This window comes from Dromiciops gliroides, chromosome 6 (assembly GCF_019393635.1).
Source record: "Dromiciops gliroides isolate mDroGli1 chromosome 6, mDroGli1.pri, whole genome shotgun sequence".
In the NCBI taxonomy this organism is placed as follows: Eukaryota; Metazoa; Chordata; class Mammalia; order Microbiotheria; family Microbiotheriidae; genus Dromiciops; species Dromiciops gliroides.
Window position 1 is genome coordinate 195,440,559 of NC_057866.1, and position 26,751 is coordinate 195,467,309.

General features: G+C 34.6%; 1 protein-coding gene across 2 annotated transcripts in view; it reads right to left on the reverse strand.

Moving 5' to 3' along the window:
* Positions 1-437: 437 nt before the first annotated feature.
* Positions 438-26,751, reverse strand: part of FBXO8 (F-box protein 8) — a 59,330-nt gene continuing 33,016 nt past the window's right edge. For both annotated transcript variants that reach the window (XM_043971669.1, XM_043971668.1), the window contains exons 4-6: positions 15,271-15,389; positions 9,088-9,284; positions 438-5,875 (exon numbers count right to left, since the gene is read on the reverse strand). In XM_043971669.1, coding sequence (XP_043827604.1) covers positions 5,688-5,875; positions 9,088-9,284; positions 15,271-15,389 — 504 coding nt within the window. In that variant the 3' untranslated portion in view covers positions 438-5,687. The remainder of the gene's footprint in view (positions 5,876-9,087; positions 9,285-15,270; positions 15,390-26,751) is intronic.

Consider the following 26,751-nt stretch of genomic DNA (forward strand, 5'->3'; position numbering starts at 1 on the left):
TCTTTACCTTGACTGCTTATATAAGATCTATATAGGAGCCCATTACCCACTTTGGAAGCCTAGATACAAGAGATAAATAAGCTTTAACAGGAGATTTCCCAGAGTAAACTGTGTATGAGCATAACAAGGCAAAGGTGATATTAATCTTTTAGGTCAACCCCTATTACAGAACTTTGTGTGAACCTAGAGTTTGGGGGTGGGAAGGGTCTGAGCCCTAAGAACATCGACATATGTATACATGCTTCTCTCAAGCAGAATATAACTTCTTGAAGGGGCTATTTTCATTTTTCTTTTTTATAATCCCCAAATACAGTAGATCGTTACTAACTGATCATTGAATTGAATGTGTATAGATCATTCTTGCATAGAGTAGGGTTGAAGAGACTTTTTTTTTTTCTATTGAAGGTCACACACAAGAAAGAAGCATAAACCCAGGTTTTATTTCTTTCACACTTGAGATGTAAACCATTCTCAACTACTAAGTTGAGACAGGGATAAATAATAGCAATAAAAATACTTTGGTTTCATATTACAGCCAGTCAAGAGAAAATTACCTGGGTGGGGGGATGGCACAATATAAGGAAATGCAGAAATATATATCAGCAGAAAAAGAAAGGGGAGAGAAAGTAGGAAGAGAGAGGTAGTTAGGCAGAGGAGAAAAGACAGAGGCAGAAGAAGTCAGAGGAGAGAGGAATTTATGGATAAAAAAGACAGATGACACCCTCAGCTATACAATTGGGATGTGGATACTCAGGTGTTGTTACCAATTACTGTTCTTTGAACTTCTTACTAAAGGTCCTTTCCATTTGGGGTATCAGCTTGATTTTGGGGGGGGGGGCAGGGCAATGAGGGTTAAGTGACTTGCCCAGGGTCACACAGATAGTTAAGTATCAAGTGTCTGAGGCTGGATTTGAACTCAGGTCCTCCTGAATCCAAGGCCAGTGCTTTATCCACTGTGCCACCTAGCTGCCCCCGTGGGTACCACTTTTTAGGAGGCAGATTGGCAAGCTCAACTCTGTTCAGAGGAGGGTAAAAATGATGGTCATGGAACTAAAAATCATACTTGATTCTTTAAAAATTTCACTTTGCTTTTGTAATAAGGCTTATTTTCTCATGGAATTCTCCATTTTGCATGTAAGAAGAAATGGCATACTTTGGAAATTTATTTAGAACCTTAGAGGTTCATCACTTTGCCTTGTCCTTTTGATAGTCAAGTTGTCTGACAGTCATGCTCTATTTGCAAAAGTGAGATTGCTTCCTTTCACAATGATTTAGTGTTACATTTGAGAATAATATGACCAATATTGCACCAACATCTGTTGTAGAGGATGAAGAGAAATTCTATGAAGAATATAAGATTATTCAAACCAAGTCGGCATAAACTTGATATTCAAAGATTACATTGTGAAGATGGGCATGGCAAAGGACAACGAAAAACATAATGGAAAATAGAGTTTGAGATTAGTAAATTAGAGGAACCAATCTTTTCCTCAGGACAAATCAGGAGAGGCTAGAAATCATGAACACCAAACAACATCAAAGAAAATGAAAATGACTATAATAGACAGGAAATGATTGGGTACCACTGATGAGAGTAATTTCACAATCACAGCTGTCTATGTACAGCCAAATTAGAGAAAATGATTGAAATCAATTCCAAAACCAAACTAGGAAAAATGATAAAGACAGGATCTAACCAAGTTGTTTAAAAGTAAAAACATTGATTTATTGTAACTATTTACTAAAGAAGTTTAACTGCTTTTAAAAAGTGGGTACCATGTAGCCAGAAACTGCCTTACCCAGAACCTTATCTTCATTTACAAAAAGAGACAAAATAATCAAAAGAAACACCAATTTAGAATATAAACTAATTAAGAAAATATTATAGAGGTAGATATGGAAATCTTGGTGTGAGATTCAATTAAGCCTGATCATCCCAAGAAGACTTACAGATGAAATTGAAAGGATGCAAAAAATTAGGTGTGAAATAAAATAACTTGTTATCAGTGTTCTCTACTGAAGTCTATCCTTATCACAGACAGAAATGAACTCTTAACTCAGGACCCAACATCCTAAATGGAGGAAATGAAAATGTCATTTAAAGGGGATAAAGTGAAGAAAAATAGCTAGGACCTAACCAATATATAAAGGAAAAAAAATCAATGCTGAAGTAGAAAACAGTTTTAAAAGCATTCAGAGATCAGTTTTCAAGATATTTAAGGGGGGATTCCAAAGAACTAAAAAAAAAAAAAAGATCAGAAGCCATATCATTATAAAAAGGTTGATTGGGAAGCTATATAAGTGACTATAATACTGAACCAAGCATCTACTTCTTCACTTCCATAAAATCTTTATGAAAATAATATAGGGTATCCTCAATGAAAATGTAAGAAGGGAATAGAAAGGTGCTGACAGATGACATTCTACAATAAAATCATATCTTAAGTCATAAAACTGAGAGGTTCCTTGGAACAAACTTGGACAGTTTTGATTGCTGGTCACAAAAGCACATTTGATTTAAAAGAGCAAATGGAAACAACTGCTATGTTCCAATCACAAAAGATTCCTTCATATAACCAGAGATAACTTAATACCAACAGAGATACAGTGTGAGCTCACCAGGAGCATGCAAAGGGAGATGTCTTTCAGATGTCCAAATAGAAGAAAGATTACTTATTGATGGGCAAGTTCTACTCGTGCTCCTGTTTGTGGAATAATTATGTTCATAAGAATCACTTGTCTAGAGCTGGAAGGGACCTAAGAGGACATCTAGTTAAACCTCTTTATAATAAAGATGAGGAAATTGAAGGATAAGATAATATGATTTAATCCAATGTCAGAATTAGGATTCAAACTCACATTCTTTGACTGCAATTAGTGCCAGCTTCAAGTTCTTCAATGACTGTAATCATTGAAAAGAGATTAGCCTAGCAGTTGACCCAGGAAAAACTTAGTAGATGAAGAATGATTATTCCACAAATTATGACATGCAGTTTTATGGGGGTAGACATTGTGCTATTATTACACAAGTACATGTATCTAGGCTCTGCTTACTCGTACTAAACTGGGTTCAAATTGAATAGGGAGATGAATGTACTGGGTTTTATTGGGGAAACTGTGTATCACTTTCTTTCTTTTTCTTTTTTTTTTTTTTTAGTGAGGCAATTGGGGTTAAGTGACTTGCCCAGGGTCACACAGCTAGTAAGTGCTAAGTGTCTGAGGCCGGATTTGAACTCAGGTACTCCTGACTCCAGGGCCGGTGCTCTATCGACTGCGCCACCTAGCTGCCCCATATCACTTTGAATAATCTCAATTTGCTTCCTACTGGAAAATCTATTTTATTAGTACAAAATATTTTCCTGATAATGCTACATGATTACGTATCATAGAATACCAATGTCATGTGAAGAATCAAAAATACAGCAACATAAAGGTACAAGACAGATTAGTAAGCAACTTATTACCAACCAGTACTTGCCTGAAAAAAGTGGTATAAAAAGAAATCATCAAGGCCTTACTAGACAAGGAAGGAAGGGATTTATGAAGCAAGAACTAGACATAATAGATGGACAATGAAGAAGGCTTAGAAAAATAGGTAAAAGGTATATAGGATGAAAAGGCTGTGGTTTGCAATAGTGGAGGGCGTACTCACACTGATGAGTTCACATCTAGGACCTGGCATATATGAGGTACTTATTAAATGATGATTTATTGTTGGTTGATATCCATAGAAGTATTGTCCTGGGAGTGCACCTGTAGGCCAGATCTGGAAAACAACTGACGTTCCCCATTTTAATCAAAATCTTGTCTGTCTTCCTACTCTACCATACCTCCAAAATAAGCACCCTCCACCTCCTCCATCAATCCATAAGTGTGATCTTAAAAATCTGCATGATCTCTCTCTTCTTTGTATATACAATTTGGGGGGGCCGGGGGTGTTAGGAATACAAGGGGACAAAACATTTAGGTTACAGTGGCAAGCCTTAATATACACAAACACACATGAAGTTCTAGTGGGCTTTCTGAATTATCAGTGATTGAGTTATGATCTGTATAATTCCTGTTTTAAAGTATTATAATTTTCTAAAAACTGCTAATGTTTGTGGCATAGATAACCTGCCATTAATCAAAACAATCTGATTAAATGGAATACCTCACTTCCTAACCAGACTGAAGAGACACTATATCCCTTTTGAAATATCATTAGCAAGAGACTATTTCAGAGAAGATAGGAAAGATTGCCAAATTATTTTAAAGACAGTCAAGAAAAAGTTACTATTCCACTCAATGATTACTTTATTCTGATTTATTCAAGTGCTGAGGAAAAGAAGTCCTATAAACATAGATGTAATCTATGCCGAATAAGAATGTTATGGTATCTTAGGGTTTTTAAGTTTTTGTTTTTGTTTCATCACAGGATGTATCTGTATAGAACAGAAAGTTTAAATGCTATTAAGCTGTAAATTCCAAGAGGGCAAGGATTATTTATTTAATTTGAAAAATACTACTCAGCATCTAGCTGCTCAGCACTCTTCATCAAATAGGAGCTTAATTAGTGGCTTAAAAGTTGAATTAACAAAGTAATTGTGGGGGAAATGTGTCTTTCTTACTCCAGAGATACACATAAACTCCTTCTATGTACACATCTGTATGTAGGTATATGTATATACATGTACATACATACACCTTCCTTTTTATATGAATATAATGGCTGGTACTATGTTATAATCTATTTATACCCATCATATACCTTTATATTGCTGCATATATGTGAGTACAAACATACATACATGGGGGAGTGGCACCAGACTGGTGATTTCACCAGTATGAATCAGAACTTCAAATGTGGAAACTCCCACCATAGATGCCAATCAGCAGCACATCTACAATTTATAGTCTTAGAGAGTTATCTAGGTCACTAAGAGGTTGAATGACTTATCCATGGTGACAGTGTTAGAGGTAGGACTCACTCCGGTTTTAGCACTCCAACCAATATGCCATGCTGTCTCCCTAAAATCATGGTTCTACATATGTGTATACATACACACTCTCTTACACACATATGTATATATACATATATGCAATGTAAAATTAATCAGAAATTAGTTCCCTCCTTTCTAGTTCAAAAATGAAATAAATATTGTTGTTGATGAATCCCTCAGAAGTCAGATCTGATTTTGAGGAAAATACTCCCAATCTTTGATCAGTAATAAAGAAATTCAGAACTCAACTTTAGAGAAAAAAGGAAAAACTTTAGTTAAAATACTATACAATAAAATAATTATGATTATAAATCTCTTTAGTTAAATATGTACACATTACATGGTATTTTATAAAAGAATGGAACTGGTTAAGATTTGTGAAGCAAATCAAATGTACAAATTTACCATGTTTTTAGTGTAATGTCAGTTTAAACATTCTTAAATGGTTGTGTCAGACTCTGCTTTTTTTCATGGCTCTACTTTGTGCAAAACATGATAAGGAAAATTAAGAAAAATTTCTGCAAAATCCTTCAGTTCCCATGGTAAATTACTTAAAAAAAAAAAAAAAAGGTAGTACAGACACACTTGATTGTATGCAGAGGTTAGAATGACCAGCACTAGTGTAACCCCCATATCTACAAAATAATTTCTTGGGTAGCTTTAGTTGTTTTCACCTTCAAAGCTGAAGTCCTAACAGTTGTGCTTTTAGGCAGCCACATGGCCAATAAGGTAGATGTTGTCATATAGGTGCCCTACAAAATCTTCACTAATGTTCTGAGCAGCGCGCCGGGTGTTTCGGATAAATTCTCTTTTTGACATTTTGTTCTTCACATGAGGACTAGTGAGATCAATAGAAAGCAGGATCAAAGAGTAGCACAGTACATAGACAGCATCTAAAGAGAAAAAAGAAACGTCAGAAATTATTAAGTTTTCAAGATGTGTTCCTGGTCAATAGTCTATAATTGGAACAAATAAAAAAGCTATTTCTTTTATTTAAAAACAACTTTAGAACTGTTTAAGAATTTAAAGTACAGGGCAGCTAGATGGCGCAGTGGATAGAGCACCGGCCCTGGAGTCAGGAGTACCTGAGTTCAAATCCGGCCTCAGACACTTAACACTTACTAGCTGCGTGACCCTGGGCAAGTCACTTAACCCCAATTGCCTCACCAAAAAAACCCAAAACAAAACAAAAAAAAAGAATTTAAAGTACACATAAATTCCAAATGTAAAGTTTTGGAGTTAATTTCAAATTTTTTACTATCTCCTTTCAAAAGGTGTATACTAAATCATTCAGTTGTAAGGCATACTATGTATTTATTAATGGTATAAATGATACTTTGAACCCATTCTAACAAGTCCTCCATCCCAAATATATTTCCAAGATGCCCTTTCAAAAATTAGTTAATTGATAAATGTTGCTATTGAGAAAAATTTGCGATAAAAATTTGTTGTGTAAATATGCTCCATTTATGAAAGAGATTATTGATGTAAACTTATCACTCTATAAATACATTTGGAAGATTTCTTGACTCTGTTCTGTTGGTGCTATAACATTAAAAAATTTAAATACATTATGGTTGAGACAATAGGTTTCCCATCATTAATATTACAGTAGCTGTAAAACTCCAGTGTTTTCATATACTTTAAAATATATACATGTGCACAAAACACTTATATTATTCTTTGTAAGACACACTCAATAGACATCATAGCTAGGGGCATATTGAGAACATTTCAAATAATCCCAATACACTGCTAGCTATAGGACATCTATTTTTTTTTTTTTTTTTTTTGCAGGGAATGAGGGTTAAGTGACTTGCCCAGGGTCACATAGCTAGTAAGTTGTCAAGTGTCTGAGGCCAGATAGGGCTGGTGCTCTATCCACTGTACCACCTAGCTGCCCCTGGGACATCTATTCTTAATGAGAGAAACAATGAAATTATTGGGGGTAAGAATGGAAAAAAAAGATATATCAGATGAGAAATAATGCTATTTATAATAATACAATGACAGAGCTGGATTAAAATGGAAATTTAATTTAAAAATCCAGGTGTTTTCTATATGGTGCCACTCAGTTGACTATCTGGAAACTCTTTTCCTTGCCTTTTAAAACTTAATTTCATAGTTTTTAATTATATGTTTATCATGTAAACATGCCTTAGAGTGGCATAAGTTCTCAACCTAGAACAAAAGTAATTTCTTTGCCATCAAAATCATCAAGCAGTGGGGCAGCTAGGTGGCGCAGTGGATAGAGCATGGCCCTGGATTCAGAAGGACCTGAGTTCAAATCCGGCCTCAGACACTTGACACTTACTAGCTGTGTGACTCTGGGCAAGTCACTTAACTCCCATTGCCCAGCAAAATAAATAAATAAATAAATAAAAATTCATCAAGCAGCTTTGAGAAATTGATACATCTGAATATTAGATCTCACTGGCGTATTCTTTCAAAATATCATGCAAGTACAAATGAGATGAGACATATGTAATGTGTGTATATACATATATTTCCATATATCTATACTTATGGAAAGCAATTTTCAAAGTTTAAAGTGCCATACAAATCTAAGATATTGCATTTAATGAAGAAAGACACTTGCTGAGGTATCAACTTAATTTTCTGACAAAATGATGTAGTCTATCAAAGCTTGCATCAAAAGGTCAGTTTTATTGAACATAATTGTTATGTAATGCTTAAGCATACAAAAAAGAATCACTTGTATTTTGGGATAATCTTTCAACTTTGGAAGAAATGGTGGACATATTGCTGAAAGTGGCTATTTCTATTATCACACAAAAATGAGTAAACAGATTAATTTTGAGAGGGAAATGCACTTGCCATCCTACCTCTATGACCTTGGATACACTGCTTAGTGTTTCTAGGTCTCAAGTTTCTCAAAAATGTGCTTTCTCCAAATCTATTCCTTCTGTTTATACCATGCTACTTACTTCTGCAATTCTGTTTCTATGTCCCCTACAAACACAGCACTGCATCCATCCTTTACTATAACCCATAAAGCCTATAAAAACTATCATTCTTATTTCTCAATACCAGTTTTGACTCATCATAAAATAATGAAATGGATTTAAACCACTTAAATGGAAAAAAAAATAGACTGAACAAAATTTCCTTTGGGCTACAACCAGAATTGTCCTTACTATCACACAGAAACATGAATTTTAAGTCACAAGCACTGAAAGGCACTGTTTCAGGTCCTTATCACTCATGCCTGGATTATTACAAAACTTTCTAGTTGGTTTCTCTGATTCAAGTCTTTCCCTACTCCAATCCATCCTCCAAATACCTACCAAAGTGATTTTCCCAAAATGCAAGTCTGACCATGTCACTTTTCTACTCAATAAACTCCAGTGGCAATCAATTACATCCAGGATCAATCTTCTGTCTGACTTTCAGATCCCTTCACAACCTAGCCCTTTCCTACTTTTGAATCTTTTTGCTCCCCTTCTTGGTGTTCCTCACACCTGCTTTACATGTGCACTAAATATTCCCCATGACTGGAATACTCTTTCTTTCCTCACTCTTGCCTTCTGGCTTTCTCCAACTCAGCCCAACGGCCTCTTCTTGCAGGACTTTTCCTGGTCCCCTATGCTACTCGTGGATTCTCTCTTAGATGACTTTTCACTTTCACTGTACGTGCGTGTGTGTGTGTGTGTGTGTGTGTGTGTGTGTGTGTGTGTGTGTGTGTATTTTCCCGTGTTGTCTCCCACACTAGAATGTGAACTCCTTGGGGGCAGGGACAGTGTTTTTACCTTTCTTTGCATCCTAAGCACTTAGCACAATGAGTGCCTGGAACATAGCAGAATTTCCCCCTACTAAACTTACAAAAGGGTATTTTAATAAAAATTTAGTTTCCCCATTGTGTTGAAACACTTGGATTTCATATAAAAAGGCAAATAAAAGTCATGTAAAGCTTTATGCTGAGAAATCTGTGACTGCAAACCAACCTTAATGTTCACTATTATAAAAGATAAACTTTTGGACAAAATTTTTACTTGTTTTACCTTCTAGTTAGTTGGGAGGTGAGGTTTTATGACAAGAACTTTTTTCCAAGGGGAAAAAAGTAATTCATTATGGAAATTCTTACCAGGACTAAGGCCAAGCTCTCTCATCAGATCAGGGTTACAAGCACAGAATCTGTGTGAGAATTTTGTTATAAGAGTTTCAAGATATTCCCCACGTTCTTCAGGTGCATGAATATGTCGAAAAAACTCTCTCAGTGCATTTGGCAAGAACTGATTTCTAAAATTGTGCAATGTCACAAGGTCATCCAAAACATCTCTCCTAGGAGAAAGACAAAGAGATAAAGTTTTAGTAAATTTCTTTATTATAGAAAAAAGTATTGATAGAAAAGGTAAATGTCCAACTTTTAGTTTAAAATATTTGATTGTTTGAAGCCAAAGCTGTCATCTCAAAAGCCAAAGGTACGATGTATACAGACAACACTCTTATGACATATATTAACAGTTTAAAGTTGTGCAAGGCAAATTTTTGAAACAGCCCAAAAAATTTAAGGCATGAGCTTGTTGTAAAAGACAAAACCAAGTGTGTGCACAAACAAAATGAAGAAAAGTAATTTACAATTTAAATATAAAAATTCAATACAATTTAAATATAAATATATATAATAATGATACAATATATATAATATAAATTAATGTGTTATATGTGTAACATATACTACAATGTAATTTTAATATAAAAAGCCTAAACCTTCTTGATAAGCTGTATACAGCAGTGAAAATCTAAACCTAATTTTACACATTAGCATCATTGCTTACTTATGATTATGTGACAATCCTTTTTTTTTTTTTTTTTTTGCTGGGCAATGAGGGTTAAGTGACTTGCCCAGGGTCACACAGCTAATAAGTGTCAAGTGTCTGAGGCCGGTTTTGAACTCAGGTTCTCCTGAATCCAGGACCGGTGCTTTATCCACTGAGCCACCTAGCTGCCCCTGACAATCAATTTTTACCAAATATTTAAGATACTATGTAAAGATGAAAAGGGATTAGTAATATGAGCTTTGCATACAGACTTACAGATAAAGGTTTGTGGACATAGAAAACAAGTAGGAGAAGAAGAATTTTTTAAAAATAAAATTTTATTAATATCCTGATTTAAAAATACATTTTATTGATAATCTTTTGCTTTTTACATGATCAGAATTTCTTCCAGTATTCCTCTACCTCAGTCCTCTTAGAGTGCTATGACATATAACAAATATTTTTAAAAGTAAAATAAAAAAGAGAAAGAGAAAAACCAAACACTACATCAAATATATGTAATATTCCACACCTGTAGACCTCCCACATCTGCAAAGGAGTGGAAAGAGATGCCTTCTCCAATGTCTTCTTTGGGGTCATGCTTTCGATTTCTGTTTTGTACATTTTCATCTATTTGGCGGCTTTTCTTTCCATTTATGTCATTGTACTCATAGTATATATTGTTTTCTTGGCTCTATTTCACTCTGCATCAGTTCACCTAGATATTTTCATGCTTCTCTAGTCCTCTTAGTCTTCCTTTCTTACAGCACAGTAATGTTCTATTGCATTCACTTACCACACTTTGTATAGCCATTCCCTACTTAGTGGGATCTACTTGTTTCCTATTCTTTACTACCACAAAAAGTGATGCTATAAATAAGCATATTTTGGTATTTGTGGGGGCTTTCGTCTTATCAGTGACCTCTTTAGGATATATGCCTAGTAGCAGAATCTCTGGGTGAAGGGGTATGGACATTTTAGTCACTTTATTTGCATAATTTCAAATAACTTTTCAATTGCAGTGATTACACTGATTCACAGTTCCACCAACCTGTTTTCCCACAACCTAACACTGAATATTTCTATTTTTTATCATCTTTGCCAATTTGCTAGATGTGAGGTGAAACTTCAAGGTTGTCTTGATTTGCATTTCTCTTATTATTAGTAATTTAGTGCATTCTTTTATATGGATGTTAATAGTTTGCAATTCTTTTGAAAACTATTCCTATCCTTTGATGATGACTTATCTATTGAGAAATGGTTTTTGTTTTACACATACAACACACAATACATATATAAACATAAACATTCACATGTATGTATATATTAATAACATATTTGGATGTGGGTACATGTCTATGTGTGCATATATGTATATATATACACAAATAGATAGTATACATACATACATATCTTGGATACTTAACAGTATCTGAGAAATCTAATACAAAGATTTTCCCCATTCTACTGCTTCTCTTTTTTTAAACCTTTCAAAATTATTTTTTTAGTGAGGCAATTGGGTTTAAGTGACTTGTCTAGGGACAAACAGCTAGTAAGTTTCAGGTGTCTGAGTCCGGATTTGAACTCAGGTCCTCCTGACTCCAGGGCTGGTACTCTATCCACTACACCACCTAGCTGCCCCTATTACTTCTCTTTTTATCCCAGGTATGTCAATTTTTGTTTCTGCAGAAGCTTTTTAGTGTCATGTAATCAAAGTCTTTTTTATCTTTTGTAATGGCTTCCATCTTTAGTTAGCTTGAAGAGTATATAATCTGTTTGTCTTCTAAATATTTTTTTTGGTGTTATCTTTAACATTAAGGGTCCATGTTGTGAATTTATTGTGGAACATGGTGTAAAATGTTGGTCAAGCCTAATTTCTGCCAGACTGTTTTCTAGCTGCTCAGCAGTTTTTACTGTAAGTTAAAAAAAATATTTTCTGGTCACTGGATTACTGAATTCCATTCCATTCTTTCTGATTTTCCCTTGATCTACTTCTCTATTTTTTTTTAACAATACTAAATGGTTTTGATGACTGCATCAGGAATTGCCATTTCCCTTACATCTTTACTTTTTTCATTATTTCCCCTGATAGTCTAGATCTTTTATGTTTTCAAATTTGTTATTATTTTCTCTAGTTATATAAAGTATCCCTTTGATAGCTTGATTGATATAACATTAACACTATATATTATCTTTGCAGGTATTGTTGTTTTCATCATATTGGTGCAACCAGAAATAAGCAATGAACATTTCTCCTGTTATTTAAAGTATTCCTTATTTCTTTAGGGAGCACTTTGTGATTAAATCTACACGGGTATTTTGTGGGCTTGAATCCTGATCCTGAAATATTTTATGCACTTTATAGTTATTTTGAATGAGATTTACCTTGTATTATTTCCTATTGGGTTTTGTCATTCTTATAGAGAAATGCTATTGATTTTTTGCAATTTTATTTTGAAGGCTGCAACTTTGCCAAAGCTATTTTCTCAGAATCTTTGCCCATTATTGCTATTGCTAGCATTTCTAGAATTATATACTTTGGGAATGTTTGTTTTACTCCTATGTTTAGTGGGAAAGCTCATGGTGTATTCTCATTTGATACTTGCTTTCAGTTTTGGATACATTTTATGAAATTAAAAAGGTTCCTTTACATCTATCCTTTGTAGGGTTTTTACCATAAATGTTATACTTTGTGAAAGTTTTTTTTCCTACTTTATTGAGATAATCATGCTATTTTAAATGCTTTCAGTTTTAATATGATTAATTACATTGATTATTTCCCTAATGTTAAACTAACCTTACATCTTTAGTATAAATCCAATTTGTTCTTAATGAATTCTTGAATGAATTGCTGTAGTGTGTTTGACAGGATTTTCTTTAAATTTTTTGAATCATTATTCAGTAGTAATACTGATATCTATATTTCTCTTTCTTGTCCTTATCTTATATTTTTGTTTTAATATTTCCTCTATTTCCCCCTGTATCCTTCCTCTCCCAGAGAGCTATCTCATAACATGGAATTTTAAAAATTAAAAGAATAAAAAAGTCAGCAAAACATATTAATAAATAAAAAAAAAACTTACCATATGCAGTATCCCATACCAATGGACTCCCTAACTCTGCAAAGTAGCAAGTACAGGTATCTCAAGAAGACATTTCTTTTTCTTTGTTTTTTGTTTTTGTTTTTTATTTAAGCAGACATTTCTAAACCCATGGAATTTACTAAATATCACAATTACATGATTTATCAAATATTATTTCAATAGTGTTTTTCATAAAATATTTTACTCTTCTATCTGCAAAGATGCGTAACATAAATGAAAAATGCTGAGTACACTGATCATAGAAGGTAAATTTAAGCTACTTACTATCACAGTACTAGAGCTGTGATTTGAACCTTATCTTAACCTCTTCCTCAATTATCCTAATGGTTCTATATCTACTAATAATTTGAGCAAAGTTGTACATCAACTGCTATAGCCACTGGACTAGAGCAGTAGGCCAAGATGCATGTCTTGTACACTACTGTATGGGACAGATATATGGAATTCTGATGCTTGCATAAATATTTTCATGTTTGTATGCATTTCTATTGCATTTACTCTTATGTTTCTTAGGTTTAGCTTTATAAAATGTTTTATTCTGAATTTCAGATTTTGTTAAAAACTGAAAATTTCTCATTAGCTCCAAACTGCTAGTAATGGAATATGTGTAACTTATTAATAGGAAAATACAGGGCCAAGGTTTTTCATAAAAGTTTGGGTCTGATCTGCTAGCACAGGCACTGACAAATGACCTTACCTCCTGTTACTGAGGAGACTAAGGCCATCTGTTATGAACTCCTCTATTCACATCCTCTACATCTAAAAACCTCTCTAAGTTTTTATTCACTCTGTTTTTGGCTATCTTACATGAAGAAGTGATATTTCTTCTTGTGAAAACTAACCATTCAGGGGCAGCTAGGTGGCACAGTGGATAAAGCACCGGCCCTAGATTCAGGAGTTCCTGAGTTCAAATCCGGCCTCAGACACTTGACACTTACTAGCTGTGTCACCCTGGGCAAGTCACTTAACCCCCATTGACCCACAAAAAAAAAATAAAGAAAGAAAAGAAAACTAACCATTCCATTTGTGTCCTTCATTCATTCCTTTCCTTTCTCATTCTGGGAAATGCACACTTGTACAAATTAAATTATTTTCTTCAAGGGCACCAATGACCTTTTCCCACTTGTCAGTCTTCTTGACCTCTATAGCATCTGATACTGTTAACCACCCACTTTCTCTAGACTCTCTCTTTTCACTTGGTTTCTATGTTAAGACTATTTTCTTGTTTTACCATTTTTCTTTCTAGATTGTTCTCAGGCCCTCATTTCTCCCTTATTTTATCTTTTGATGGCTTTACCCACTCCCATAGCCTCAATTATCAATTCTGGAGAGGATCCCTAATTCTATCTACCTAACCTCAATCTCGTTCTTGAACTCCAGTCCCAAATCTTTGCTTGCATAGCACTATGGGCACCTTTAACTCAACATGACCAAAACTCTTGATTCTGGCTGCTAGTTTTGTCATTCTCCCTGCCATACATGCAGGAAATTTTGGACTTATTTTTGACTCAGTCTCTTACTCCACTTAAAAATGTAATCTATTATTAAGCCCTCCACCTTTACAATATCTCTTGCATATGACTTCTCCTTTCAACTCATATTGCCATTACCCTAATTAATGCTTTTATCACTTCTCTCTTGGACTAATTTGAAAAAAGCCTCTCTTCCTCACTCTAGTCTCTCTTCTATACATGCCTGTTTCTAAAATGAACTATTTTTAAGATAATTTTTTACAATAGTGGTCTCCTGTTTTGCAAATTGAAGACAGTTCCTCTAAGGTGATGTGTTAAAGGCCCATTTCATTCTGTGATAAGGTCCTCATTTCCTCTGTTCTGTATTATTTTTAATAGCAGCCTCTTTTCTGCTTTCCTTGACTCCAGTTTTACACCATTCCCTTTGCAGAGATGCCAAAAATAATCTTTCAAGTAATTATATATGAATTGTATTCTACTATTCACAAGTTTTCAGTGGCTCTCTGTTGCCTAAAAGATAAACTACAAAATCTTTAGCTTGGTAAATAAGACCCTCCACTATTTGATTCCAAAGTATCTTTCATTTCACCTTATTTCATTCTGCTCCATTAGCGTCATGAATTCTTTGCTCTAATCAAATTTTATTGTTAAGAGTTACCTACATCCGGGGCAGCTAGGTGGCGCAGGGGATAGAGCACCGGCCCTGGAGTCAGGAGTACCTGAGTTCAAATCCGGCCTCAGACACTTAACACTTACTAGCTGTGTGACCCTGGGCAAGTCACTTAACCCCAATTGCCTCACTAAAAAAAAAAAAAAAGTTACCTACATCCAAAAGAAAACTTGTCTCCTGATTAATATAGGTAATTTATAAGTAAGTATTTTGGTTAAAAATTATTATTTGAATTTCCAACTAATTTTTTTATATTTTTACCTTTCATCAAGATAGATTCTCAGCTTCTTCCAATTTAGTGTTCTTGTACAAAAGATGAACTTTGCTATTTCCTTCGGTGAATCATCTAGGATGCCCTTGGACATAAAGTAGTTCACTCCCTAAGGCAGAAACAGACATGTCTAGATGAATAAAATTGTCTTTATTTATATTTACAGAAAATTACTGTTGATAACAGACAAATAACTATAAATTATTTTAGCTTTAATAGGCTTTATTTTGCTATTGCTTCAAACTGTATTTAAACATGCAAAATACAAGCTAAAACTTAGTAGATTGTTACTGTAATTTATAGTTGATATTTTACATGCAATAAAAGGTAGGAAATTCAAAGTTACAGATCATACAGCAATCTTCTTGTACTTATTTAAATATAATGTCTGCATAGGCAACCATTGCTAAGCTTCCATCTATATATTATTTGTTTATATACTGAAGGAAAAATAAACTCATAAAAAAGCTTAACATTATTCTACTTGAAAATATTCCCCATACCAATTCTTTTTCCCCCAAATAGAAAACAAAGTACCTGAAGACAAGCTATAAGCACTAATAGACCTTTTAAACAAAAGAGCTTCTGATAATTTTTCTAATTATATTCAATTGTAGTTTGGAAATGGAAATGTCTGGCTATTTTTGCCTACAGATTTGGAGCAGTGCCAAGCCAGGTGATATGTTGGTTTTGAATAATGATAAATACTATGAGTTCCCAGCTAGAAATGTAGACACCTATTAAGGTAAAACAATTTCATTGCTTTCATGGCATTTATCTTTGAATTTCCTGACCTCTGCATGCAAAACTTTCAAGAGAAGCATTACCATAGTTTTTATGACTAGATTATTTTTAAAACAACAACAAAAAACAAACAAACACTGAAATCAATGTTCTTACATGTATATGGAAGTCACATTCAAATAAATGTCTTCTATGGATTTGAATGTGTAGTCATTCAAATAAAAGGCAGGTATATTTATTTCAACATGCAGATATCCAGCACACATGCATGCCCATGAATGCTTATGTCTGGATAACAGTATCCTGTATGTACTTAATTGGTATAGAAAACGATTCATTTTGCATGCATGATATACTGTTTCCACATATACATTTCTTATTTCTTCAGTATTTTTCTAGCTTAAAAAGCATTTATGTAGTATTTTAGGGTGCTGTGTATATTTAACTAATTACCTCACGTCTAGAAAGTTTTTCATAAAAAAATAAGATTCGCTTTTCCAAATATTTACATACTGAATTTTAAAGTGTTTTTGATAGTAATAAGAAATATTATGAATATCTAAAAACTAAAATTTTAAAATGAAATATTCTAAAATATATAATTATGTACTTTTGCAAGCATTCAGTATTCTATAATTAATGTTCTAAAGATCCTTATTTATATTTTATTTATAATTTCTTAAAACCAACAAAATAGAAATGCTAAGTCAGAGAAAAACAGTAAAAGAAGGGATAAGAAGCACCTAGTACAATATAGCCTAACACCTGGGGGTCTCAAGGGTACTTCCATTTTAAGCCATATTTCAGAATAAATGTTAGATGTAGGAATAAAATGTAGGTAGGTCTAGACAATAGATCAAATGACTGGCCTGGAATGAAATTAACAGCAGTTATCTTAGGCTTACATAGCAGAATCTTGAATCAGTTATTAGTTGCCTATTTCCATCCTCCCCTCCATTAACAAGAATAAGAGAGTTGACTGTATACATAAAAGGCTTCTTGATAGGCTTGGTTTATTCACAATTCCATAGTTAAATTCATATTTTACAAACTTCCTAAGCCCCAATTAATCCAAATGGCTGAATTTATTAGAAAATTTTAGATGCAAAGCAATATGGAAAAAAAGTTATTTAAATGATTATTCAAATAGAACTGTAAAAATAAATGGTGCTAAATTTGACTAAAAGTTTAAGTTAAAATACTTAGTGATCATTTAAATTCTCTAATGTATGCATTACAGCATTATTTAAGGTTCTCTAAGGCAAAGGACAAAAAAACCCAAAACTTCTAATTTACATTGAATAGGTGCTCAATAATGCTCCAGGTATAGCATCAAGTCTGGCATTAGTTTGGTCTCTGGTTCACAGAATTCACAAAAGATAATTCTGATAGCATATTTCAACACTTCAACAACTGACATTCATTTCGATTAGAATATTTATTAGGGCCTACTATATTCTGGGAGTGTTAAATAACTTAAATAAGGTGGAAGAGGATAGGCATTTATATAGTACCTACTATCTGCCAGGCATAAACACTTTACAAAATGTTATCTCATTTGATCCTCAATAACTCTGTAAAGTACATATTATTTTTATCTCCATTTTACAATTGAGGAAATTGAGGCGGAGGTAAAATAACTTGCACAGGGTCACACGTGGCTAGTAAGTATCTAAGGCTAGATCTGAACTTATGTCTCCCCAAGTTCAGGCTCAGTGCTCTATGCACTTGACCACCTAACTGTCTCTAAATAAGACGTGGTTCCTTGCCCTCATGGAGTTGTACAATCAGTCTAGTGGGAAACACAACACAAAGCACCACAGTCTGTGCAGGGAAATTTCATTATTAAGTAGGGAGATCAAGGAAAGTTTCTTAAAGGGGTGGTATTTGAGCTGGGATTTTACGGAATGTGAAGCTGTCAACAATTAAGAGGACATTTCCAATACAGGGTACGGCATGACCAAAGGTTTGCAGGTAGAAAAAACATGTGAAATGTACAAGGGATAATGCGTAATTCAATTTGGTTAGAATCTAAAGTACATGAAGAACAGTTCAAGAGACAGATGGAAAGGTAAGTTAATGCTACATTTCTGAAGGCCTTGGATGTCAAGATAAGGAGAATGAACTTTGATCAGCGGTAGAGTCAATGGTTTAGAGCAGAAGTGACAGCTCCAGACTGTACATAAAAAAAAAGTAATCCAGCAATGCTATAAAGGTAAATGGAATGGGGAGAGATTTGAAGTAGGCTGACCCACCAACAGGCTATTCTACAGTCCAGGTGTGAGGTAATGAGAGCCTGCATCAGGGTGATGACAGTGTATTTGAGAGATATTTCAAAGGTGAAATCCATAGGCCTTGGCAACAGATTGTATATGGGCTATAACAGTAGTCAAGGGATGATACTTAAATTGCTAGCCTGAGGGAGAAGTTGCTAGCAGAAGTTGTGGTGTTCTCAACAATAATAGGGAAGTTAGGAATTGGGGAGAGCTTAAAGAAAAAGATAATGAGTTCAATTTCACACATACTGGATTTGAGATACCTACTGAACATCCAGTTTGAGATGTTTGAAAGGCAGTTGGAGATATTAGATTGTAGAGATTAGGGCAGAACAGGTACATTTGAGGATGAGCAGCAGAGAGAAGATAATTAAATCTAGGGGACCTGAAGAGATCACCAAGCGAAGTACTATAGAGGGAGAAAAGAAGAGAGTCCATGACAGAGCCCTCTAGGACAATCCTAGTTAGTGGGTGTGATCTGGATTGAGATCTAGCAAGAGACTGAAAAATAGTGGTCTGATTAAAAAGAAAAAAAGAAAGAGAACCAGAACAGGACACTGTCCTAGACAGAAGAGAATATCAAGGAGTAGAGGGTGATCAACTGTCAAAAGCTGCAGGGAGGTCAAGAAGAATGAAGATTGAGGAAAGGTCAGTTTTGGTAATTAAGGGATTATTAGTAACTTTGGAGAGAGACATTTTTGGGAAATAATGATGTCAGAAGCAATATTTTAAGTTGTTACACGATGGAAGAGAGAAAGCAGAGGCACTGATTGTAGATGGACTTTTTAAGGAGTTTAGCGATAAAAGTAAGAAGAGGCAATTGTTACCGGAGATGGAAGGATCAAGTGAGGATTTTTTGAGGATGAAGGAAGCATGGGCACATTGGCTTTAGGGAAACAGTCATAAGACAGGGAGAGCTTGAAAATAAGGAGGGGGGATGACAGAGGGAGCAATCTGTTGTTGATAGGAAGGAATGGGATTGTTTCTGCAGGTGGGAGGGTGGACCTTGGTAAGCAGTAAGATAAGGAACAAGGAGAAGGGCTATAACTTCATGTCAGCCAGGCACTGAACTCCTTAAAGAAAGAAAGAGAGTGTCCTAAAGAGGAGAGGTTACTGAATGAGGGTGACAGAGGGAGAGCCTGAAAGCAGCAGTGAGTATTCTATCTCTCCCACAATTAGTGAGTGATGGGGGGAGGGGTTATGAGTGAAAGTGCAACCAGTGTTGGCCAGGATGATATGTCATAGCTAAATTGGCAGGTGATCAATTGCAGGATTTACAGACTAAAAAATGAAATGAGACTCCATAGTAAACTACAGGAACAACAGAATGATTAAATAAAATACGTATATTAAGATATAGAAAGCACATAAATACTACTGTCTTATTTCCATTCATGTCATTTTTTTTTGGTCAAGTCTTACAGAAGGTATAATTTTCTACAGAAAACATTTTTACAGCCACATAATTGACTTGAGAAGTAGATAACACATAATATTGCTATGTTTACTGACCAACCTAAGCAAAATTCAGTCTTAAGGGTTATCAAAAATCCATATATAATAAATATTAAAAGAACCCACAGAAGACCAAAATATTGGTTAAGTAGTTAATTAAAGATTTATAGAAAAAAATAGATGAAGGTCACTCATAATGGGAAGGCAAAGATGAGTTTTGATCTCTACTGGTAGAGAGAGTGTACATTAGAAGAATTATGTGAATCCACTATGTCTTTTTTTTTTTTTTTCCGGTGAGGCAATTGGGGTTAAGTGACTTTGCCCAGGGTCACACAGCTAGTAAGTGTTAAGTGTCTGAGGCCGCATTTGAACTCAGGTACTCCTGACTCCAGGGCCGGTGCTTTATCCACTGCACCACCTAGCTGCCCCCACTAAGTCTTAAGGAGATCTAAATCATAGTAATATTTTTAGTTAATGCTTTTTATGTAAAAACCTAGTTTTCTCTGAGGTCTTTACCACTAGCACCTACTCTATAAGGTGAGTTGAATTAGAATTTCTTTTTTAATATTCTCAAAAAGAACCAATCATGTAGTAGCATTTACATTTAGAAGATTCAGAATGCTGCTCCAAATCAGGAATCAAACCTTTTTGTCTTTCCATTATAAACCCTAAAGTATATACTGCAATATTTTGTCCATATCATAGGTTTAGAACAAGAAGGGTCTTTAGGGGCAATGTAGTCTAAATGGTCCACCCCTTGCCCTGTCATAGATAACAAAGTTATGTTGGGATAGGAGATTTCCTAGACATTCCAGGTACTCTCTCTCCAGATTTATTCGTTTTTCTAATACAGTAAACTTTGCCTCCCATGACTATGCAATTTAATTAACAAGTCTTTGTAAAGAAAAACCAAAAATTTCTACAACATCCCTACAAACTTAAAATAAAACCTCAATTTAAGTTTGAATTTACCACTATAACTTAAGAAGACATGGCTAGGAATTCTACTCTCTAGTGACTCAAATTCCAAAAACGGTGAACAAAAATGTGGACACAAGAATGGAATTTGTAGGTATCCAGATTAACGCATGAGTGATTAGTCTATTATGGTTTAGCATCACTTTAAAGACATTTCAAATTTGTTGGTATCATTTATTTTGGTTTGAATTTATGCTCATTTCTGTATAATAACATGGAAAACAATCTTTCCCTTCCTTTTGGGTCTGATTTAGGGTTATCTGGATTACTGAGGACATCTCCCCAAAGAGAGAAGTCTTAAAGATCCATTCTCTGTAATTGCAGAATATCACAATTTTGTCTGGTCCTGGTTTAGTTGATTGTCCCAGGTTGTACCAGGTAGGCTTTAGAGAGATGGAAGTACTGTAGTAGGCTCATTCTAGAAGGAGCATTTTATAAAAGATAGCCAAGTGCTTGGAGACAGTTATTTTGTAGGGAATGCACTTCGTTTAATTGCAGATTTTTCTAAATTTTTAAAAAAGTTTTATTGACTTAAAAAAAAAACATTTCAAGGGTGCCCAGATTACCCCCATTCATGATGACTTTCTTGTAATATAAGTAAATCATTAAGTGAAACTAACATTACAGTGATCTCATCTGAAAGTTCATGTTAACATTTCACATCAGTAGTATCATTCCAACCTCTTTAGTTTTTTAACATTTAAAAAAAAATGTATTTTCTCTCCTTCCCTACTACCCCTTGCCACACTGATAATGAGAGAGATGAAAAACAAATTCCATGTAACAAATATATATAGTCAAACAAAACAAATTTCCTCAAAAAATCAAAGTTGCATTCGGTACCCTAAATCTATCAGCTGTATGTCAGGAAGTAGATAGTATCATGACCATCATGGATGGACACTGTATTGATCATGGTTCTTACGGCTTATGGTTTGTCTTTAGCATTAGTATTCTATTATATTCATATACCACAATTTATCGAGCTGTTCCTTAATTGATAGGTCTCTCTTTAGTTTCCATTTTTTTTTGCTTCCACAAAAAGAACTGATGTGAACATTTTTGTACTTAGAGGAACTTTTCTTCTTTCTTTGATACATTCTGTGTACAGATTTGGGAATGGCATAGCTGGGTCAAAGGGCATGATAAGTAACTTATTGTGTATAACTACAAATTATTTTCTAGAACAGTTGTAACCATCCACAGGTCCAGCAACAGTACATTAATATTTCTGTTCTCCCACCATCCTTCCAACATTTATCATTTTTATTTTTTGTTGTCTTTGTCAAACTGGGAGTGTGGAGTATTATCTAAGATCTGCTTTAATTTATTTTTCTTTAATTAGTAGTAATTTGGAGCATTTTTGTATATGCTTATTGATAGCTTGGGTCAGATTTCTCTTTTAAGAGAATGGATCTCAAGACAACTCTGAAGGACTAATGAAAGACACAATCCATCTCCAGATAAAGAACTGATGGTTTCTGAATACAGATTGAAGCATATTTTTTTAGTTCCTTTTTCTAAAGGTTTTTTTTTGTCTGTTTTCCTTCATAACCTGACTAATGTGGAAATTTTTTGCATGACTACACATGTATAACTTATATTGAATTGCTTGAGTTTTTAAGGGGGGGTGGGGAGGGATGGAGGAAGAGAATTTGGAATACAAAGTTTTAAAAATTGATGTTAAAATTTGTTTTTACATTTAATTTGGAAAAATAAAATTCTAAATAAACTGTAGTGGCAGCCCTAAAAAAAAGAGAGAGAGAATGGATCTTCCTATATTCACACTAAAAATTACGTTGGTATTCAGTGTTTATGAAATATACTAGTATGCAACAGTTATACTTTTTGGATTTTTAAAATTAAAGTCAAATTTGGATACTGAGATTATACTATCAAGTATGTGTGAGAGGTTCTGCTTTAAACAATCAGCTATTAACTGAATCAAGCGACCAAAATATTAAAATCTATGCATATAGTCAATTAACATTTACTATTTTTTTAAAAAGTATAAAAGAATGCCTCCCTGCTCCAGCCCTTTTACAAAGGAAGCTTAGTGAGCTGGCCTTGACACTAGGAAGACCTGGGTTCAAATTCTACCTCTGACCTATCCTGGCTGTGTGACCCAGCTCAAGTGGATTAACCTCTCAAGGCTTGAGACAATTCTATTATATTATCCTTTATAAAACAATGATTTATACAGTGATAACAAGGTGCAATCCTGTATTGGTAGAGGGATTTTCCTCATCTGGAAGTTCCCTGTACCAATGACTGAAGTTGAGCCTTGTATAAAACCTGAGCAAGGCATCATAGGATATTTACTTTCCAGAGAGAGAAAGCAAAGGGAGCGCTTGACTGGAAGGGGTAAATGACATAAGAAAGGCATCAAGAAAGAAAAGGACAAACTGTTTTGGGGATCTAGTAGTGGTTAGAAGGTAGAATGGTGCCAAGTTTTGAAGAATTTTGAATACCAGGGAGCCAATCAAAGTTTTTGAGTGGGAAAATACCACGATGAAAACAGTTCTTTAGGAAGTTTATTCCAATAGCAATGTTCACGATAAATCAGATGAGGGTTTGACCAAAGGCAAGAATACCAGTAAGGAGACTATTGGTTTTGGTCAGGTGTGTGATGATAAGTGGTTTGAATCAGTGGGACTGGATAGGGTAAACATGAGAGGCATTAATAAGGAAGAATGATTAAGAGAATCACAGAATTTTGCTAGAGAAGACCTTAGAGATCATGTCTAATCCCCTCATTTTGTAGGTGAAGAAACTGAAGCACAGAGAAATGAAGTATTTAATGTCATGGTATGACAGAATCAGGACTATAATGTAGGTTTTCTGACTGGTATTCTTTTCATTACAGCATTCTATAGTTAAGGTTCTAGGTTGTCAGTGCCTCAAGTTAAATAGTAGGAGTCAAAATGATCATGTTAAATATTCCCTGAGTAAAATCATTATTTGTGACTCAAGAAAACTTTTGTCTAGTGAGTGAAAAGCCCAGGTTTTGTTCCATTAGTCCTCTAGGCCACTACAAAGAACTGGAACTTGAGGGGATGACCATCAATTGGGGAATGGCCGAATAAATTTATTATATGATTATAATGGAATATTACTATACTGTAAGAAATGAAAAACCTATATCAGATTACTATAACCTATATCAGATTATTTGCTGTCTTGGGGGGGGGGAGAAAAATTTGAAACCAGAAATCTTATAACAAATGTTGAAAACTATCTCTACATGTAACTGGAAAATAATAGAATACTTTTATAATTAAAAAAAAGAAATGAAGAGCAGACTGATATAAAGAAAATCTGGGAAGACTTACATGAACTGGTACAAAGTGAACTGAGCAGAACCAGGAGAACATTATACACAGTAATAACAACATAGTACAATGATCAGCTGTGAATGACAGCTATTCTCAGCAATATAATGATCCAAGACAATTCTAAAAGACTCATGATAAAAAATGCTATCCACTTCCAGAGGGGGAAAAATGATGACATTTGAATGAATTCTAAAGAATATTATTTTTCATTTTCTCTATTTTTTCTGTTTTTTTCCCACTTTGGGTCTGTGCCTTCTTTCACATGACTAATATGGTAATATGTTTTGCATGACTGAACATATATAACTTATATCAAACTGCTTACTGTCTCAGGGATGGAGAAGGGGAGGGAAAGATAAAAAACTTGGAACTTGATATTTAAAAAAATGAATGTTAAAAATTGTCTTTATATGTTAACTAGGGAAAAATAAAATATTATTTAAAAACATAGGCCACTAAATCATGCATAAGGATCCCTGAAGGCAGCAATATTGACATAGAAAACATTAACATTATCTAAATTCTGTTGACTTATTTTGTTAAATATTTCCCAGTTACATTTTAATATGATTCAGACACACTTGGGAATGTTGTGGGAGTGTTGTGGGCTACATGAAGCCTGCTATGATGACATTTCTGCTCTAGGCAATCAACCAGAAATAACCATGATGTTCAACTCCATATTTGAGAGGCATCTTTAAAAAAAGCAAGGAAGGGGCAGGCAATTCTTTTTCAAAGTCTATAAACAAGGCTTTGATCTATTTCCGTCTTTTTTCACTCACATCTCATTACCTTGCAAACTGGCTTCTAAATTTACCACTCAATCAAAACTGTTCTTTTCAAAGTTACTAATGATTTCTTAATTGCCAAATTCAAAGTCTTAAGCCTCCTTAACTTTTCTGCAGCATTTGAAACCATTCAGAATTCTTTCCTTCTAGATATCCTTTCTCACTGGATTTTTGTGGTCTCACTGACTGATGACTCCTATTCAAGCTTCTCTGCTGGATTATCATGCATAATATATATTCCCTAACTATGAATATATACCAAGGATCCGTCCTGGTTTCTCCTTTCTTTTATTTTCTCTCTTTCATCTCACCAACTCCTGTGTGTTCAATTATCATACCTATCCAGATGACTTAGATCTATACAATAAGATCCAGTCTCTCTCCTGAGCTCCAGTCCTATATAACCAAATGCATATTGGACATTTCCAGCAAGATGTTCCCTTGGGGAACACACCCCAAACAGAACTCTTTATCATCTCTCCTCTGATTTCCCTATTTTTTTTTTTTTTTTTTTGCGGGGCAATGGGGGTTAAGTGACTTGCCCAGAGTCACACAGCTAGTAAGTGTCAAGTGTCTGAGGCCAGATTTGAACTCAGGTACTCCTGAATCCAGGGCCGGTGCTTTATCCACTTTGCCACCTAGCTGCCCCTGATTTCCCTATTTCTACTGAGAAGTACCATCACCCTTCTTCTCACCTAGGTTTGTAACCTCATAATCATCCTCAACTCCTCACTCTCATATCCCCTATTAGTTGCCCAGCAATGTCTTTTGTATGTTTTCTTCACTTGACTCACTCAGCGAACAGCATACTTCAGTTCCACAATACTCCTCCTTTTCGACTACTGCAAGTCTTCTAGTTGGTCTCCCTTACCTTATCTGTTAATAATGGTAATGATAATAATAATTTCAACAGCTAGATAGCACAGTGGATGGAGTGCTGGAATAAAAGGAGTACAGAATACCAGAGTTCAAACCTACCTTAGACACTTACTAGTTTTGTGACCTTGCATAAATCACTTAACCTATTTGTCCTTAGTTTCATTATGTGTAAAATGAGGATAATACCGCCTACCTCCCACGGTTGTTGTGAAGATCATATGAGATAATAACAGTAATGCACTTAGCAAACTGCCTGGCACATTATTAATTCTAGTTTATGTAACCAGGCATATAACATTATTATACTTTACATGTGTAATGCTACATAAGAACTTTCTCATTATTAGGGCAGGTAGATGGAGTATATTTAGACAGAGGGCACAGGTATGAGTTGAATATGAAGGAATGATATCTTTAAAATAATAAAATTAAGGGATGAGAGGGGAATGCACTGGGAGAAAGGAATGGGGTAAAGTATCTCACATAAAAGAAGAAAAAGCTTATGGAGTGGAGGGGAAGATGGATGAGGTGAGGAGGAGTAAGTGAGCCATACTCTCATCAGAATTGGCTCAAAGAGGGAATAACATATACACTCAATTGGGTAATCTATCTAACCCTGCAAGAAAATAGGAGGGGAAGGAGATAAGGTGGGGAGGAGTGAAAGAAGGGAAGGCAGATTTGGGGAGGGGGCAGTCAGAAGCAAAACACTTTTGAACAGGGACAGGGCAAAAGAAGATAGAAAATAGAGTAAATATCATGGGGACGGAATAGGAGGAAGGAAACAGAGTTAGCAATAGTAACTGTGAAAAAAATTTTGAAGCAGAGGCAAGAGCAATGTAAGATGATAATGAAGATGATGATCATTGATTGAATGAATTGATGATGACCGGATGAAGATGGGGACTGATGAGGATTGATTGATGATGATTATAAAATGTATGGTACTTTGCTGGGCTATTGTGAAGAAAATTCTTTGTCAGGTATAAAGTACTATATAAATATTATCTATTACTACT